This window comes from Pundamilia nyererei, unplaced genomic scaffold (assembly GCF_000239375.1).
Source record: "Pundamilia nyererei isolate P.nyererei 1_Seehausen unplaced genomic scaffold, PunNye1.0 scaffold00005, whole genome shotgun sequence".
NCBI classification, from domain to species: Eukaryota; Metazoa; Chordata; class Actinopteri; order Cichliformes; family Cichlidae; genus Pundamilia; species Pundamilia nyererei.
In genome coordinates this window covers 6,276,229-6,295,133 of record NW_005187406.1, presented here as the reverse complement: position 1 = coordinate 6,295,133, position 18,905 = coordinate 6,276,229, and the positions used below count along the sequence as shown (strand labels likewise).

Genomic DNA, 18,905 nt, shown 5'->3' with positions numbered 1-18,905 from the left:
ATAAAGCTTTCGTTGCTATGGGGGCATTTGTTTATTTTTTTGCAAATCTTCTACTGTTTCTATTGTTTGAAATGAGTTAAAAGTGCATTTTACTCAAACAGATTGGTGATTTGATGAGTCTTGCATTGATACAGACAACAGATGTTAACAGAAGTTGCAATATTACCAGATTTAACAACAGATCATAACAGAAATACGCAAAAAGATCGTGTAAAGACCACATTTGAATAATTATTTAAAATGAAGAGAAACAAAATCCCTCATTTGTTCTTCTTCATTTTTAGGTATCATTTTAAATGTAAATGTAGTCACCGTTTGATGGTAATGCCATTAATACAAACAAGATGCCTGTAGTTGTTTGCTAACTAGCAACCCTGACATTACCATGGGTTGTTCATATTCCGTTTAAACAAATAACCTAGAGATACAATTAATTTAAGTTTAAGTTTACAGGCAGCAGAGGAAACATACTAAATATCCCAAAAAGTTCCCTCCTTATCTCATAATCACTTATAAAGGATTTTATCGAAAGACAAATATGAGTGGCCCTATGTTTTGGTTCAAATGTGTGCGATAAATCAAAGTGTGTATCTTTTACCTTGTTCATTTTAGAGCCGCTGTTTAATCTGAGCAATTCAGCACTTTGTCCAAAAGGTAAATTTCTCCTTCTGTCAGTTTTGCACAATCTGCACTTTTTCCAGCTAGCCGTCTCCTCCGAGTACTTTCCACAACGAAGGTCAGTGAGAAAGTGAGATCCGTTTTTTGCGTCATTTAAAAGGTCAGGGTCGCCTTCCAGATACCTCGGAACCCTAATGTCAGAACCTAGTTCAGACTAAAGCGGGAAAAACAGGATTTCTTCGTCGCAACAGGTGACATGGTAATATGCCAGCTAGTGGAGCCATTAAACAAACTCAGGCCTCTGCATCATGTGAGTTAACATTGTATTAATAATTTATGTGTCAATGGTAGTAGCGTGACCTTTCTTTCTCGTGGTTAAATACATAAAAAATTGACACTCGCACGTGTGGTTCCATGGTGTAATGGTTAGCACTCTGGACTCTGAATCCAGCGATCCGAGTTCAAATCTCGGTGGAACCTAACTTTTTCTTAATGTTTCTGCTTGCAAACATGTGGACCAAATGTAAATTAACATGTATCTCACTAGCACACACACAGCTTTAATACTACTAACAAACCCCGACGTTTGGTGTGGAATACACCAGCACACATACATGTGCTACCGTCACGAGACGCAGCAACAGCTACACGACGTTCTTTCGACCGTCGTGAAGACGTCACTCCAACATGGCGGCCTCCATTGCGCGACGTTCCTATGTGTTTTGTCGTTGTGTAGGAATAAACGTGATTAGGCAGCATGTAACATTACGGAATGTTGTACTGAGGCACACTAACAACACTTTTCAGTCGAGTGTTAGTTACGGGACCCGAGAGGCGGCCGGCACACAGGTCAGTAAAATAAACGCGAACAGTTTCTGTCTTTCTGTTGTAGGAAGAATGCCTCTGAAAAGTCCCTTAAAAAATGACTAGTTTACCTACTGTTTCCGAATAAAACTTATTGGATGTATTGAACGTAGGGTGTGTTTAGTTTGAGTAGTTTAAGTTGTTGCCATCGAGAAACAGGTTTTATTTTGACTTTTTTCAGGAAACCCAAGTTCACATTCCAGTAGGTAAGGACAAACAAACATATTTTCAAGAGGAATCACATATAAATGTCATGTCATTTATACGGTGTATTAATCCATATGGTCTTGTGTTATGTATTAGAACGTTTGACGGTATCTTACAGCAGAAGCAGCGGTCCTGGGGGTCAGCATGTCAACAAAGGTTACCACAGTTTAATTTTAAATGAAAAATAAATGCTTTCTGGTGCATAATTAGTGCATAACATAGTGCATGTTAATAAGATGGTCTACCATTTTCAATCCACAGTCAGCACAAAAGCAGAAGTCCGATTCCATGTGCAAACAGCAGAATGGATCCCAGAAGATGTTCGGAAAAAAATCCTTGAAAAGGTTTGTTTTCACATACTGTGAGTTAAGAAATATGTCTGACTTGTTGATGTCAATTTCATTCATTTCTACTCTTGCATCACAGTTAACAGAAAATACAGTTATTCTCTTTGCAGATTATTTTTTTAACTTTTTAATTTTCACCCCTCACTTTGATGTTGCTGTGCAGAACAAAACCCGAATCACTAAGGCGGGGGAACTGCTGGTGACCTCAGAGCTGAGTAGGAGTCAGCAGAGAAACCTTTCTGACTGCATACAGAAGATCTCTGCTATCATAGCAGAAGCCAGTGAGAAGCCCCATGAGCCAACAGCTGAAGACATCGCTCTCAGGGCAGCAAGGTACTGCTTAGAGTGGCGTTATTTGGTTGTTGATCTACTTTAAAAATGGCTAAATTTGACCTGAAATGTGTTGTGCAGGTTGGAAAAGAGGAACAAGGAGCGCCTCAGAAAGAAGAAGATTCATTCAGCTACCAAGCAGAACAGACGTGTGGATTTTGACTAAGTGGATGACTGTTATACTTCTCCCTCCTGCGATTTAGTGGCTATAATAATCAATCTTGTGATTTTATACTTATATTATTTATTAAGTGGTTGATGTACATATTGGGTTTTTGTTGTTGTTTTTGTTGTTGTTTGTAAAATAAACACTGAAAGCGTTTCATAATAAACACCAACAATGTTTTAAGTGAAGACTACTTTTAACTAAGAATGCTACTTTAACACACTAGGTTTAATGACACTTATAAAATTACGCTTATAGTAGTAATAAACAGCACTTTGTTGACGAGAGAAGAGCCAAGGGTTTTTCTTTCATGAAAAAAAAAAAAAAAAAAGAAGGCTTAGCAGAGGATGGTTTCGATCCATCGACCTCTGGGTTATGGGCCCAGCACGCTTCCGCTGCGCCACTCTGCTGCCGATGGTGAAGTGAGTGATTATTTCTGTATTTAACTCACTGTTGTACGTGTTTGTTGTTGCCAGATCTGACTGATAAGATTGCTAGTTTTTGTAACATTAGTGTCTTAATCTTAAAGAGTAATCGTTTTCGCTAGTAAGTTAACCATAACGTTAGCGTTCGCTTGGACGGATACCATCAATCATTATTAGCTTCAGTAGGAGTTCCGTTTCACATACACAACATCTTCATTTCGTTTGGCTTTTAATTTTAACATTGACTCAAGGACACAAACATTCCAAAAAACTGCTGTCGTTTGGTGGAAGGTTAGCTGCCTAAGAGCAACTGAATCGAAAGCGAATTTGGCGGCTGCGACGTAAGCAAAAGTCGACCACGAAGGGACTCGAACCCTCAATCTTCTGATCCGAAGTCAGACGCCTTATCCATTAGGCCACGCGGTCAGATTGATAGACGAGGAACCCAAGTATATCCAAATACCTAAATATATAACTATACGACGTCGGTACTTTATTTTCTACCACTATTTCAACCTCTATTACAACACAAATGATGTTATACCTTATAGAACAGCAGCGTTTTATCAGTAGCTGTTGATGAGAAAACTTTCCCTGTACTCACAAAATGTGCTGAAGTCTTGTGGTTTTTTACTACTCCAATAACACATCAGCTAAAGTCACTTTAAAAAGTGGCACAGAGGTGGGAAGCAACAAAGTACAAATGCTTTGTTACGGTTTACTTTCTTCGTTAACTTTTCAGATACCTGTACTTTACTTAAGTAGTTATTTTTCTGACAACCTTTTACTTTAGCTCCCTATATTTTTAAACAAATACCTACACTTTATATATCTGACTTGTATATGGCCCACAATGCAAAATGAGTTTAACATCCCTGCCCACATCTGGTTTATGCAGTCAATTCTCTGGACAGGGGATAACCTAGCCTTCCTCTTACCAGCCATCACCTCCAACTCATCCTATGGTGTGCTGGAGTGTTCCCAACTCAGTATTGTGATAGAATTTCTCCAGCTTCCCCAGGGTCTCCTTCCAGTTTTGTATGACTGAAACACCTCACTTGGTGTAACGATCAGTAGACAATAGAGTTGGGCCTATAAGTCCAAATATCAATGGTGTGGATCAATACAAGCGCGACAGGATCGATACTTTATTTCTATGCTTCTGAACGCTTCCTGGATGACCAAACTCTTCCTTTCTTGTGGCCACTTCCATAGTCTTATTATTTCCGTCATAACCAACAGCTTGCAGCCACCAAAAAAGGAATGGAGATCAACTAATTTGTGTGACTGACATGACATTATCTCACCGGGTCAGGGAGAGAGGTTTGTGTGAGAGGAGACCTTAGGGTCTGATCCGCACATGCATAAACTATTTCTAGAGTCAGGAAGTGTTACTTACTCAGTTTAATTATACAACAAATACAAAGAGACTGAATGCATTATATAAATGCTTTATTAACAGGGTAAAGTAAGTCTTAGTTCAGTAATAATAGGAACTAATACCAGATTAGACTAAACATTAATGCAAATGTCTTATGAAGTAATAATGCACAAGTTTCAACTGGATAATAAAAGTAAAGCAAATTAAATAAATTTATTCTGACAGCATGTTATCAACATTCACATATCGGCACTGAAAATTAAAAAAAGAAAGAAAAAAGAAAAAATTAAAAATTCACACAAAAAAAAAATCAAAATACAGGTACAGTTTTAATGTTACCTATCCTAAATATGAAAAGATGAGGCGTCAGACATTTTAAGTGCAATAGGTAAGTCATTACAGTACAGAAACTCCATGAACCTGGTAGAATAATAACAGGCTCTGGTTTGGCATTGCTAACACGTGTTCTCTCATTGCGCTTGGATCATTCGAAATGACACGAGCGCCGACCTCAAACGCACCACAGTTTGTTCACTAACTGTTTTCTGGGTTGCACACAAAATCCATTATCCACAGTGGGGTTTTTTCTCTTCCTAAAAACACACATGAGCCTTAAACACTAGTTTACGATCCCTCCGGTGTTAGCTGTGTCCATTTGTCCTCCACGACGCTGAAGAGCTGTGTATAAAATATATAACCGTAATAACATTCATTATAACAAAGGTTTACATATAGGAGGTTACCAAGAAAAAAGGCATAGTTATTGTATATTGTGAAAAAGGTGCAATATGTTGCAGGTTAGCTTTATAGTTTGGTAAGACTGCTAGGTGTTAGAAAAAGCCCTGGTTTGAAGCCTTATACCGGTTACACGTCAGCTATTAAGTGTGAATGACTAACTATATAAAATCTACTTCCTCACAAACCTTCATGCCGTCTTCATTCAGTTGTCACCCCAGCAACCAGAAATCCTCATGCTTTACATTTACTGTATTCTGTATGAAAGCTCATAATGCCCAGGAAACAATGAAAACAGCTATCTGCAGAGATTCTCCTTTTGCAACTCATCTCTAAGTCAGAAGCTTTGTAGCATTTACTGGGCCTATCACAGATCAGTCGGTATTAGCATTTTTGTTGTCAGATTTGTGCCAATATGCAAACTTTAAACAGAACATAGGTAGAAAATATTACTGGGGTAATTTGGAAATGGTAGCGATGGGCTCTGAAGAAGCTCTCAGTACTGCCTGCAGCCAGGGTTGCCAGGTCTTTCATTTTCCTGCACGTACTTTTTAAGCACTGTTGCAAACAGCTGGTTGGGAACAGATATTCCTTATGAACCTCGACTTTAGCATTTTGGCTGTTGCTGTCTTGTTAGATATATAGTATTAATAATACTAGCACTTCAATCAACAAAGGAGGTGCACAAGCTGTTAGTAGAATTAATCAACAGCAAGTCATGCTATTTTTTATGAAAGGGAGACAGGTGAATCGGTGAAGATGCAAGGAGTTTTGAATGTAGAGGAGTTTAAATCATCCAAAGCAACAGAGTGCACACGAGAGGAGAAGAAGAGAGTGCAGGGAAGGTGGAGTGAGTAGATTTGTGACAGGAAGATAACAGTAACAGTGAAAGCTGATAACAAAAAGACAGGCAGTGGAGCTGGAGGTAGCAGAGTTGAAGATACAGAGCTTTTATTTGGGTGACCAGGAGGGGACAGGATCGGAAGGGAGTGAATTAGAGGAAAAGCTCAGGTTTTAAGTGAGGTAAGGCTGATAAGGTTTGTACAGACAGAAAGGCGTAATAGTGGACAAAGGATGCTGAAGATGGAGCTGCCAGGTTGGAAAGGAGGAAGAGCACAGAGAATATTCATGGACGCAGTGACGGAGGACATGCAGATGGTTAGTGTGACAGAAGAGGGTGCTAGGGACAGGGTGAGAGATCGAGGCAGATGATCCACTGTGGCCGAAGAGCAGACCAAAATGGGTTTTAGTACCAAATTGTAAACGTTTCCTCCAGAGGTGGGCATTTTTCCATCAGAGTTTAGGGGGACTGACTTGCTTTTGCAGCCTCAATTTTGGACCCTTCTGGCCCTTTTTGTTTTAATGTTTTATCACATACTAGAAACCCTGTCTGCAGTACCTGCACCGTGTTACGTTCAAATAAAATCTTAAACAAGTACTAGTTATATATATGCTGATCTATGCCATACAAACTGTGGATATATGCAATGTTGTCCAAATGGTTACTTAATCTTATCTTATATAAATGGATTTTGGCAGCTACCAGCTATGTTAGTGTCAGCTGGACAAAAGCCAGTGTGAAATGTATTGCTTGATAATTAATTAAAAAAAAAAAAAAAGTGACCCCAATGTTTCAAACACTTTCAACGTAACTGTCATTTCACTAGTGCTCATCTCTGCTTTTGACCTGCTAGCAAGGCAACTGGCCAGCTATAGGTTTTGAGTGCACTCAGTAATGTAGAAGACTGAAAGATAAAGAATATAACCCAGTATAAAGATAATCATTTTACTACCTAGTATTAGCAACAATAATCCAGTATCAGTCAGTAATCTCTGTATTATATTCATTCACAACACTTTTGCTCCCCAAAACCCACAACTTGTTATGACAAGAGTCGGGTTAGTGTTTATGTTAAATGAGCGGTGGCTTAATAACATACAAACACAGCACTGGTATGGATCTTTTCATCACTCTCCCAAAATCTCAAACTATTGAAGGCGAAGCCCCGTAAACTTCCACTAAGCCAAAGTAAGGTCGCACACAGGAAGGAGGAATCTCGTCCAGACAAAAATGCTTCACTAGAGTTAACGCGACTAGAGATATTAGTAAAAGTAGCACCTCCAGTCACCCTTGACATCCTCGGCTTGTGAGGTGAGGAATCAATCTTTGTCTTATTATAATCACAGAAATGCTAGTTTAGTTCTCTATGTTAAAAGCAACACATGACAGACATTGATTTGTACTCGTGTTTCTCTCAGATATGCAGTTTTATTAGTTTTTGTGAAACGTTAGCTTTTGGTGTACTGGTCAGGCCCACAAGCTGTGTAATAGTGTTTTAAGTATAGTTAGTAAGGCAGTGAAGCCAGAATAGACTTTGGACCAGGCTGAAATTATATTGTTTATGTTTTTATGCTTAAGTTCTCCAACTTTTGCAGATTGATCGCATGCAAATCAGAAGGTTTCAACTCTCGATCACGAGAGTCTGACGTGACCTCAGTCAACCTGAACCATATTTCAATTTAGTGGTTTTAAAAGTAGCACCCTCTGTAAGAATGTTCGTACCGGGCACCTTCGCAACCTAACACTGAACAAGCAATGATGCCACCGTCTCCAGAGCCAGTCGGTGTAAATTTAGTGTTTACTAGATTTACCAGATTTACCAGGTTTGCTAGTTTTTGCAGCTTTGGTAGCTTTGATGTCCATCTTAGTCTTCTGGATACGAGAGAAGATCTCCTTAAAAAGGGCTTTGTACTCTGGAGTGTTCTGCCCCAGCCGCTTATCCACCGCCTCCACCTGTTTGCTGATGCTCTCGATGGCTTCAGGGGTGGACGGCGATTGGGTGGGAGTAGGGGGAGGTGCCACGATGGGGCCCATGGCACAGTCTTTCATAGACGGGTCCCTGGAGACGGGCCGGGAAGTCTGGACGCCGGCGTGACACAGGCTCTCTTCGTGTCGTCGACACTTCCCCAACAGCTCCTCGTACTTCTCCAGCAGGGCGTGGTACTGCTCATCCACCTCTCTTAGGATGGACATCCCTCTTTTCCTCACGCTATTGGCGTGCAGAGCGTAGCTGCCTCTCCTTCTGCCGGACGCATCCCGGGCCACGATGGCATTGAGCGCCGTGTCGCTGCAGCTTTTCCTCACAGGACTGGAATCAGGTAACGCCTCACCTCCAACACCTCCTCCACCTGCTGTCTCCTCCCTGACGCCTCCTCCCGTCTCCGCGTCCTCCACTTCCAAAAAGGTGTCGGTCTCCGGGGTGATACTGAGGACAGTCTGGGTAAGAGCCACACCATCATCCTCACTGCTCAGGAGGAAAGTTCGAGCTCGGCGCAGCTGCTGCAGCTCCTGCAGCTCCACCTCCAGCTCCCGCACTCTCGCCTGGCAGCTCTCAGCATCCTGTGAGCACAACCAGTTAGTTTTATTTCAAATAAAATTCATTACCCACACTCGATATAAAGACATAAATAGCACATCATAGGAAAATTCTCCTCCACTTAATTGTCTTTAATTTATAATCAGCAAATCATCATTTTTGGATCAGTTGATCAAGTTCCAAGGTAGTTTATTAAACTGCACACAGAGATCAGATTTAAAGAACATTTGACCCCTTTCCATAATCAATGACTATTTAGTCTGACAGATGCAGAAACTTTAGGCTGAAGTGGCTGGAAAAAAAGAAGCCAGTGTGCTGAAGTGCAGAAACCTGCAGTTCTGCTAATGGCCACTTGAGGCCGCTCAAGCGAGCATGTACACACGGACTTCTACTTTTAAAAAAAACAAAACAACAACTTTCTTGCAGGAAAAATAAACATGCTTACCACTTGGTTATTTAAAATAAAATATAAAATAAAAAAAAGCTGAGTGGCATCTTATTAATACTCTATTTATGAGCACCAATTATGTGGTATCAGCATCTGTGACGTACCTCAACAACATCTACAGCTAGCTCACCAAGCCTCGCTGTTCACATGGTCACACTTTTGACCACATTTGAATAGAACAATATGATTATGATTAAGGACATAATTCAAAACGACACTCCATTAGTCAGTCGTTTTCATTAGGGGTGATCAGCATTGAAGACATAATTAAATGTCATAACCAATGAAATCAAATGGACTCTGACAAATTAGCACTGTCCCTGCTAGCAGTTAGTTTCACTTTGGTGAAACAAAAACAAAAAACAACTTGCCGATATCTTTTCTGCTTGTATGTTTTCCTGTATCTTAACAGCCAAACATGCTTAGTGCATTATTTTTGCACCCCACCTGCACCCGTGTCTGCAGCCGGGAGAACTCCGATATCAGGAGGTTGCACTCCCTCTCCACCCCTTCCCTGCGACTCCTCTCGGCCCGGACAGCAGCTCTCAGAGCCGACACCGCTTCCCTCAGGTGCTGGTTCTCTTCTTCAAATGGCTGACGCTTGGCTTCCATAGTAAAACTTTCAGCCCTGCCCACTACAAACTCATCCTCATACCTGACAAAATAACAGATGAGACCAATATTTAGCAGTTTGATGCTGGCATGCAGTGTTTAAGTGTTTCCTCTTCTTTCTCATTCTATGGAAGACAAAACAGGTACCTGGGTGCTGTGCAAAGCTCCCTCAGGCAAGGGAATGAGTGGATGGTCTTGCGTCGCTCTCTCTTCTCCCTCCTGACCCGCAGTTGCTCCATGGAGCGAAGTTGCTCCACCTGCCCTGACAGAGACTCCACCTGGTTCTGCAAAGTCTCAATAGTCCCCGTTAACCTGGTGCATAAGAGAGGGCAAAGATTTATAAATGAATGAAAGAAGGCCAAAAACATGGAAAAAGGAAAGCTCCCAGTCCCGTTCACCTCTCGATCTTTTGCTGCGAGGACTTGCTGTCCATCACCAGCGTGTGGTTGGTGCGTTCCAGCTCTCTGGCAGTCCCGTCCAACTGCTCGTACACTTTGGCATGCTGCTCGTTCATGTCCCGAAGAACCTCCAGCTGCTTTGACAAGTACTGGAAACAAACGCATACACATATTTGGCGCAAATAAAAATGCACAACTTCAGGTAAAGTTCCAACAATCTCTTAGATCTCTGAAGCTAGAAGCTTTTAACGGTCACTTAAATTTGGCTTTCATTTACTTTTTACAGCACATATGTAGGATTTATCACTGCAACCTAACTTCCTGAGCCACTAAACACCTGCTGTACAGCTTCACACCATACTGCATGATATCATTCAGCAGATGGACTTCACCAGTTAGCAGAAAATTCCTTACTAAAGACAAGCGCATAAATAAGCACGTTGGGTGTTTCCACCCAATTTAATTTAATTCAAGGATTGTGCTAAAGTATTGTGTTACACAGAAGGAAATAGTCTACAGCAGTGTAACAAAGGGACAGTTCACAGGTCACCTCATCCAGCTCCATTGATAAGCTTTGTCAGGAAAGAATAATAGAATAGAACAGCCCGTTATTTTCATTGTACATGCACACAGAAATTATGGGTGCCCTGTTCACCATAAGCTCAAACATCATTCTGTTCTAAAATGCTCCATTTAAGGCTGGGTTTTAAATACTTTTGGCTCTTTGTCACTGAGAAGTGTGAGCACAAAGGCTCCACCCACCTGCTGTTCAAATACTCTCTGTACAAGGAGCAGCAAATAAATAACAAGCTGGCTCAAACAAAACCAAAACGAAAGTTTGTTACAAACTGCGAACCAAGGATTTGCATCAAGGTCCAGTATAAGGTAATTTAATTAGATTAGATTCAGTTATTAGTCATGCAGAGCTACTTTACTAGAGTCTAGGAACAGGAATATGTGCACAGAAATGAAGAAAATAAGCCCTGTTTAAGATTAACCTTCAAAACAGAGAGAAGGCCTCCTGCCAAACATACTGTCTGGTGGTTCGACACAGAGGAATGTAACAGCGGAAGGCTGCGGAAAATGCAGAAGGAGAAACATGATCTCTCTTGTGTTTGGAAATGAAGCCTTTTAATGGATCCATTAGGACATTCTGATAATGAGAAATTACAATAGTCTAGCCAATGTGTACCAAATGCACAAAGTTGTTTTTTAGCATCACTCTGAGACAGGAAGTTCCTAATGTAGATAACTGTTTATATGAAAAACGACTGTCTTAAAAAAAATACTTTTTATGTACAATTAAAGGACAAAAATAGTTCAACCCAGTAGTACTGGACGCCGGGGTAATGCCATCCAGAGTAAGGTATCTGGCAAGACACCGTGTCCCCTTCGGACACGAGTAGAAACCAACAGGCTATCTGCACGTTAATGTCTTTAAGCCGACTCATGTGGCATAAGGAAAAAAGCTGGGTGTCATCTGCATTGTCGCCTAATACTATTGCCGAGTACAGAGCCCTGTGGGACTCCATAACACATTTTTTGTATTGCAGAAGAATTCACTTGCAATTGCACTTCCTGTAACAATTCTGTTCACTGCTGTTACCGAGTGCCCTTGAGCTGGCAGTCCTGTGATATTAATTAATGTAATATTTGCATTGCTCTGTGGTCCACACCTCGATCTCTTGCACTTGCTCCTCATTGGTGATGTACATTTGCTGCAGAGAGTCCTCCAGCTCTTTGTTCCTCTCCAACAGAGTCTTTCCCAGCTCTGCTGCCAAGTGGAGATCTAGAAAAAGAAGCAGATGAAACATTTTTAAAGAGAAGGAGGCAGATTGAATGAGTGAAAGCAGAGAACAGGAAGGGAGAGGTGTGAAATGAACAGTGGGGTGGGGGTATCTCACAGAAGAAGACATAATGCAGCTGCACAATTTAGATGACTTCTGCCACATTTAACGCCGCACACAGCTCTATTTTAAGCAAGGTTATAACTACAATGATCCATCACATCGCCTTAGTCTGCCCTGGACCAATTCAATTATAGAGGGAAGACAGCGAGGCAGCGCTCCTCCCTGCAGCACGTCTCCCTCCAAGCCTCCTACTCTCCACTGACTGAATATGAAGGTCACAGATTGGAACCCTGATTATTTGGAGTGACACATCTGAGATTAAGATGAGAATAGAGATTTCACTCGCTGGGATGCTGTCTTTTTCTTAGAGAGACCATTTACTCTGACTTTAGCACATTTTAGTGTTTTATTTATACGTCCCGGCTGCTAAAATACTCCAAATTAAGATGAGCAGCATCCACTTAAACCGTGCGCTGACTCAGCAGTACTGATGGCCTACATTACTGGCTCTGAGTCAGCAAAAAGTGGTTTGCAGCCTCTCAGAAAGTGAAGGACTAAACAGCCAACAAAGTCATCAGTCCAGCCTCTGGCTTAAGTAATGAATAGTTAGCAAATGGATCAATGCCAGGCCATAATACATCCAGGCAACTGATAACCTGCATCACTGCAACATTTTCCTATAGTTGCAAGCACATAAGCAGGAGTACACAGAGCTGTTCCCCCATTACATCGGATATATACTCATCATATTTGTATGACTGGTGCAAAATACTTTATGATCATCTACTTCTTACACACTTTCTAAATGTATTGATTCGAGTTTGAGCTTTTTTATTTTCAGTAATTCTACATTACATTATTACATCTTTCCATCTGGATACTGTCGACAACCATTTTTCAGAAGTTGTCTTGATGATGTGAAATACAGCCCAAATAAAACCAGACAACCCAAAAGTCTTTGTGTCTACAAGATGTCGAAGGGGATTTGGCTGATGGAGGGAGAGTTAGCGCTACACAGCCTAAAGCCTCAGTATCAACACAACAACAGAGGAAGAGGGGGAGGAGAGAAAAAGATGAGGAGGAAAACAAAGGAAGGGTAGAAGTGGGGAAGAGGGCCAATCGATGAAACTCACTGCACAAGACAACAACTTTGCAAGTTAATAGCTGTCATAGACAACTGTTTGCTCCAGACAGACCTGACATTGACCCACAGGTGACATCACTGAGGCCGGAACACCGACACAATTACATCATGCATGAAGAAGCTATCCAGACAACCCATGCAGCCAGCTGCCAGAGTGTCAGTACTTCAGAGAAAAATAAAAGTTTATTTTTAAGAGTGTGTGAATGCATCTGCAGTCGAATCCATGCATTCAGTACAGCACGTAGTGATGTCTTCCACAGGCTGATTTTTGGGTAGGTGCGTATCACCCACGAGACTCACTGGAATGTGGGAAAATAAGACTTCTGGTTCCTCTTTTCCAGTGTTTCAGACTAAATTTGTAACAGAAAATGCACAAGAAACATTCACCAGAGAGAAGAACTACACCATAGTGCTTATCCGGGCTGTAATACTGACTGCAATGATGCATACTACATGGCAAAGTAGTAATTTATAAAAACTATTTATAAAAACATCCTGGGATATTGCTCTCTACTCCTGAGTGATGTAAACAGTTATGATGTAACAGGAGTGCTTAGAGAGCTCTCTCATCAGATGTATGCAAGCAAACAGCCCCCCAGTCTCAGCTGGTAGAGCCACTTATTAGTTTCTTGGTCATCGGCCAGGAGAGGCTCAGGCTAACACACAATAAACCCAAACAAAGAAGCAACAAAGAAGCATCCCATTTACACGTCTGCATCCTTCCTGCTTTCTCCTCCTTTAAGAGTCGAAAGCTGAGACGTGACATCATGAGTAGTTTGTACAGTTACAGGCCTAGTTTAACACCTGCCACATCCAAACACACACTCAGACTTTCAGTTTGTTTTCACTTTATGTTACCCTTCATTTGTTGTTATTTTTGCTCATATAGCACTTTTTGTTCTTTTCTTTATTTAATCTATTCAACCAGTATATACTGCTCATTATGAAAGTCACTTAAATATGAATCATGTTTATTTCTCCAGTTGGATAAAGAGTTGGGGAAATTAAATCTCTGTCAAGATAATCCCACAACGCTTCAGTAATGCTGAGGTCCAGGCAAGACTCAGGTGTGTTTTTTCCATCCAAGTATGCTTTTACTAGAGTTTTTGTCATGCTGAGAAATGATGCCATTTTATAGTGGTTCAAAAGCTGACTGTACTTTTTCACAATGCCATTGATTTTCATCCCCAACACCACTCGCTCAAATACAGCCCCATGATGCAACTATCATATTTTAAAATATGCACCTCTCATAAAAATCGGATTATAAGATGAAAACAGGTTCAGCCACTTCTCTTATCTTCACCGCCAATATAGACACATACACACTCATTTTCATATCTTAGTGAGGACATCTAGCTGAGATAATGCTTTCCTTAGCCACTTACCCTAACCATCAAAAATGAATCCCTAACCCTCAGCCTAAACCTAACCATAACCTAATAAGAAACCTGACACTAAAACAACATTTTTAGGCTCAAAAATGACTTCAAAATCATGGGAACAGGCATTTTGGGACTGTTGGTCCTCACAAGTATAGTAGCACAGCAATGTTCTGTCCTGAAAAAGACGTCTAAACATGCACACACAAGCCAGCAACCTCCAGGAACGACTGCCAACCAGTCTGAAAATATACATTTTTTCCATGATATGACTGTATCATGGTCAGTATAGCTCTTGAGCAATCTGCATGTGAGCTCACGTGAGAAACCCTAAAAGGATGAGGAAGCTTTTTTGCAGCTCAGCTAAAAAAGTAAACAAATGTGATAAAGCAGGGTTGGCTTGAAGGCAGGCCTACATTGTGGCTGAGAAGGTTACCATATGAACTGACAGTGATCCTTGGTCAAAGATGGTAATGGCAAAAACAGGCAAATACTACTATTACACAGTTTTAAACTCTTTTAGCAATTCTTATTAAAAACTACTAAAAAGAAAAATATCCTAATTTCATTCACCCACTCTCCCACCCAGCTACCAGGTAAGGAGCGGGGTACACTCTGGGCAGGTCTCTGGTGCAGAAAGAAATCCTCATTTATCCACATTTTAGCCAACACTTCTGTGGGGAAAGTCATCCCAAAGAACATCAACTTACAGTGATTCCTGCATGACAACAAGGTAATACGATGAGAGTGGTGTGCCTATCCAAAGGACTCGATGCACCTAGAAATGCCACACGACTGAAGATGAACTGGGGCAGTCAGCACTTTGTAGCCCAGCACTGTTCAGAGAGGACTGACATCCTCTCTGCTCCATCAAACTCAGATCTCTCTGAGACACAGCTCGTTTCTCTGGCTCCAGCCATTTTGACTTTCCGCTCTCACACTGTCGCTCTGATTTGCCTCGTCTTTCTTCTAATTTCACTCTTTTCTTCCTCACCATCTCCCAAAATAAAGCCAATTAAAGACCCGTTTTAACCCTCGGTTTCCTTAATGTGTGACACTTGGTGCACAGGAAACAAGTTAGCTTATCAATCGATGACATCATGATGGTAAGTGTGTTTGTTTGTGCGTCCATTGGTGTTTCTAGTCAGGTAAAATCACAGCATCAGCACCATTTAGCCTTAGGCAGGGGAAATGTAGCTTAGCATTATAATTAGATGAGCAGGGAGCAGGTGATTGAGAGATTATGCACGACAGGAAATGAGCTAAGTGGTACAGAGAATGTTAAGACTCACAGCTGTGGATAAGTCCTAAAAACATAATTATACAAGTCCCTGAATGATCAGGTTCAGACTGGTTTCAAACTGGCTCATGAATATCTGCAGATGTTCCATTCATCAATAAATAGACTGTGTGACTTCATTCAAAATGTAATTTCCTGAGTCACCGACATTTAAAAGCTCCCTGGAAATGGAATATAAAAAGCTGCCGTCATTCAGATGTAGACCAGCTGATACAGGATCCATCTGCTACAACATCAGCTGCAATTTGTATGAACACTGAAATCGATTTGAAAGGCTTAGTAAATGTTTATTGTATCTTCAGCTCGTCGGGCTTTACTAATTTTTTGTCATATATACAGTGTTATAATAGGAAATCCTCATATTAAACATGGCAAATTTTTCAAATAATAAAGTCAGTGTATGTACAAGCTTCAGATTGGATGCTAAATGCACCAGTGTTTTCTCCTCTTGGCACTGTATGATGTCAGTAACAGAGGATATTCCTAATATGGTCATCTGAGGCACACAGCTCCACCCACCAGCAGTTCAGACTTTATGTTTACAATGGGCAGCCAATCAGGGGAGAGTTGGCCAAACTAAACAGCAACAATAATTTCAGGGACTTCACCAAGGAATAAAATAAAAATTTAGAGCTGGAAATGAGGACATTAGGTGTTCTTTAAATATAGCAACACTGACAGTCGAGTCCCTTGTGTTGTTACTGGGCGGAGGTTATGGTGTTAATGGAAAGACACGAGTTAATTAGCAAGCTTTGAACTGGAAGGTTATTGAGATTTTTCCTTCACAAAAGCTAGCTCAATCAGAATAATGTTGGCAAACTGCAATTCTTTTTTTTTTCATTTATTTATTTTACAGAAAAATGTTTTTTTATCTCTTTGTTTTATCTTATTTTATCATCACTAGTCACTGGTAACTAGAGCTGGCCATCACTAGACATCCCACGATATGATATTATCATAGCCCCTTATTCGCCATATGAAAATATTTCGATTTTTTTGTCCTTAAAATTAAACTTTGTCAATACATTTTTTTAATCCAGTAAGATAAAGCTATCTCACATCAGATAACCATCTCAAAACTGTCACAAAACCTGCCATAAATGTCACCATAACATGCAGTTAGTCTGCTATCAGTCTGGCATCAGTTTGTAGTTTAATGGTTAGCAATTGCATGCTAGCTGATAATACAGCCATTAACAGTGGTAAATCATTGAAAAATCATGTAGCTGTTTCCATCTACATGAACAGCAATCTAACTATTACATTTCTGCTCAGTAACCTTCCTGTTCTTGAGGAATATAACAGAATACAACCAGCTGGCAGCCTGCTGAGTTGTACTCATTGACTAAGACTCATGCAGACTGATGGCAACATGTTGGCAATCTGTCTGCATTTTTAATTAGACAGAAATCAGCCTTTGACAACCTCACTGAGAACGATTGCAGTCAGTCCGAGTCAGACTGCAACTGTTTGCAGAAAGGTTTCAGGTACCTTGCGATCAAACGGGTCCTGCTCTCTGCAGCCATTTAGTCGCCATCTATTAACTTGCTCCAAATTAGGAGCTAATTTTCTCAAGCTAAGTGTTTCTAGTGTTGGGTTACCTCAGGGTGGTGGTGCATGTCCCAAAGTATTTGAATTTCTGTAATAAAATATTGATATTTGGTTTTCCTTGTTTTTACTATACTGTATCGATATTTCCTCTCAAACTCTACTGATAACCGCAACATAGAGGACATTCCTGATGTCAAAATATAATAAAAATAATTGTGATCCAGAGGTTAAAAAATTGAATGGCTCAGCTATATTTTAGAATGGGGATCCCTGACACAAAGCATTTAATAAATCAATACAAAACAGGTAGAAAAATATTTTAAACACATCGACCCAGAATTGCAACATCGGTGCCTAAAAATATGCGCTTTAGTTCGATTAGGACTTCCATATATATGGTGGACCCTGACACGGGTGCATCACATTGATGCTGACTACTTCCAGCCATGCAAAGGCCCTGCTTGGCATGCTTTCAAAGCATTGTTGTCAAAGAAGCGCAGTCCGCTCCTTGGGAACTCCTTTGCTGTTTTTATTGATTGCGCTGAAGCAGAGCAAGCAAACGGCTCCAAATGACTTCTCTGTCGTATCTCACGACAACAGAGTCTTTGTTCGAAGAGGCCGGCTGAGCGCCCGGTGCCAGAAGCTGACAGAAACAAGGGATGCTGCGGGCAGGCAGGATAGGATGGTGACTTGTCTTACCCTGCTCCAGGTCCTGCTGGTCGTACCATGGCTCTTCCTCTTCGGTTACGAATTCCTCCATTCTCCCTGAGCTTAGCATGGGTTTCCCCGCGGCTCTGTCCGGACAATAGACGTCCTGCAGGAAAGGATCCTCCAGAAGACAGCGGTGGCTCCTAGAAGTCGGAGCTCTTTTCAGCGCTGTGTTGTGCCTCGACGTGTTTCCTCTTTCCTTCCTCTCCTCCGCGTTTCCTCGGTCACTCCCACTGCCCCCCTCTCATCCCCCCCACCACCACGCACCGGCTCATCCCGGTGCTCTGACCTGCCGCCTCTGCAGGCTGCGCCGCTTCAGGAGCCTACAGACGTGGCAGAGAATAACGGCACTTCCTTTGCCGCTGTTAGCGCCAGCATGCTCACGACGCCTTCACGTACCGCTCGTAACACCCGATTATCTCCACTCGTCCAGCTTTTGTTCAAGTGCGCCCTCTACATTGATGTCAAAAGACAGGTCAAGACATGCCGTCCATAATTTAAGCTCATTAACTGCAAGCGCAACTACTGCGGGGTGACAAATTAAAGGAAAAACGTTTACCCTACACCCTACATCTACTTGTTCGTTTTGGAGAAGGGAATTTTACATTGTGGGCCACATACAGCCCAATTTCTGTGTAAAGAAGTTTAACTACACATTTAATCCCTGAGATGTCTTAACATATGAAAAAAGTGCTATTTCAGCAGTACGTCTTGGTTTTTCTGCATTGCTGTGGCCGTAAAATGAAATGGAATAAAAAATAAATTGTAAAAAATAAATGTGTACACTTACAGAAAAAAGTCTGTTGCTTATGTCTTGATATTCTAATGGACTCAATTCTTTATTTGTTAGGCCTGGGTATCATCTAGAATGTAAAACTGTGAAATTTTGACTTAAGTGAGGAATTTTGTGTCTCATCTCATCTCACAGGCAATATCATTAAAAGTCATCTCACTGTGTTGCACTATATATGTTGCATGCTATCTGCACCACTAGAGGGCGAGCTGGTGTTTCATGCTTGTCGTAACAACATCCTGGATCTTTCTTACAGTCCTGTGGGGGGA

The 18,905-nt window shown here is 41.2% G+C and overlaps 3 protein-coding genes and 3 non-coding genes across 7 annotated transcripts in view; 2 read left to right on the top strand and 4 right to left on the bottom strand.

The window, feature by feature from the left end:
* Positions 1-657, bottom strand: part of LOC106456387 (uncharacterized) — a 2,148-nt gene extending 1,491 nt beyond the window's left edge. The window contains exon 1 of the mRNA XM_013913866.1: positions 599-657. Coding sequence (XP_013769320.1) covers positions 599-607 — 9 coding nt within the window. The 5' untranslated portion in view covers positions 608-657. The remainder of the gene's footprint in view (positions 1-598) is intronic.
* Positions 658-861: 204 nt separating this feature from the next.
* On the top strand, positions 862-2,764 carry mrpl58 (mitochondrial ribosomal protein L58). 2 transcript variants are annotated; one of them, XM_005721891.2, is made up of 6 exons: positions 862-928; positions 1,664-1,688; positions 1,786-1,845; positions 1,951-2,033; positions 2,200-2,369; positions 2,448-2,764. In XM_005721891.2, exons 1-6 carry the CDS (start codon positions 875-877, stop codon positions 2,530-2,532), a joined length of 477 nt encoding a protein of 158 aa, XP_005721948.1. In that variant the 5' UTR covers positions 862-874; the 3' UTR covers positions 2,533-2,764. The 2 variants fall into 2 exon arrangements, with proteins under 2 accessions (XP_005721948.1, XP_005721947.1); XM_005721890.1 differs by lacking the exon at positions 862-928 and adding an exon at positions 1,211-1,467.
* trnaq-cug (transfer RNA glutamine (anticodon CUG)) lies at positions 1,027-1,098 on the top strand. The gene has a single exon. It is a non-coding gene; the product is annotated as a tRNA-Gln (tRNA).
* A 106-nt stretch (positions 2,765-2,870) lies between the features above and the next one.
* trnam-cau (transfer RNA methionine (anticodon CAU)) lies at positions 2,871-2,942 on the bottom strand. Its single transcript has one exon. It is a non-coding gene; the product is annotated as a tRNA-Met (tRNA).
* Positions 2,943-3,310: 368 nt separating this feature from the next.
* On the bottom strand, positions 3,311-3,383 carry trnar-ucg (transfer RNA arginine (anticodon UCG)). The gene has a single exon. It is a non-coding gene; the product is annotated as a tRNA-Arg (tRNA).
* Positions 3,384-5,706: 2,323 nt separating this feature from the next.
* Positions 5,707-18,623, bottom strand: LOC102211818 (cerebellar degeneration-related protein 2-like). The gene is made up of 6 exons (XM_013913862.1): positions 17,835-18,623; positions 11,585-11,697; positions 9,909-10,057; positions 9,658-9,822; positions 9,346-9,553; positions 5,707-8,473 (listed from the first exon to the last, which is right to left on the bottom strand). The coding sequence occupies exons 1-6, from the start codon at positions 17,911-17,913 to the stop codon at positions 7,706-7,708; spliced, it is 1,482 nt and encodes a 493-aa protein (XP_013769316.1). The 5' UTR covers positions 17,914-18,623; the 3' UTR covers positions 5,707-7,705.
* Positions 18,624-18,905: the final 282 nt, after the last annotated feature.

Coding starts and splice junctions, on each gene's coding strand:
- mrpl58 (XM_005721890.1), top strand. CDS start 1,306: ATGGCGGCCTCCATTGCGCGACGTTCCTATGTGTTTTGTCGTTGTGTA. Junction 1,689..1,785: donor CCAAGTTCACATTCCAGTAG/GTAAGGACAAAC, acceptor GTTATGTATTAG/AACGTTTGACGGTATCTTAC. Junction 1,846..1,950: donor GGGTCAGCATGTCAACAAAG/GTTACCACAGTT, acceptor TTCAATCCACAG/TCAGCACAAAAGCAGAAGTC.
- LOC102211818 (XM_013913862.1), bottom strand. CDS start 17,913: ATGCTAAGCTCAGGGAGAATGGAGGAATTCGTAACCGAAGAGGAAGAG. Junction 11,698..17,834: donor CCAGCAGGACCTGGAGCAGG/GTAAGACAAGTC, acceptor TTCTTTTTCTAG/ATCTCCACTTGGCAGCAGAG. Junction 9,554..9,657: donor GAGCTTTGCACAGCACCCAG/GTACCTGTTTTG, acceptor TTATTTTGTCAG/GTATGAGGATGAGTTTGTAG.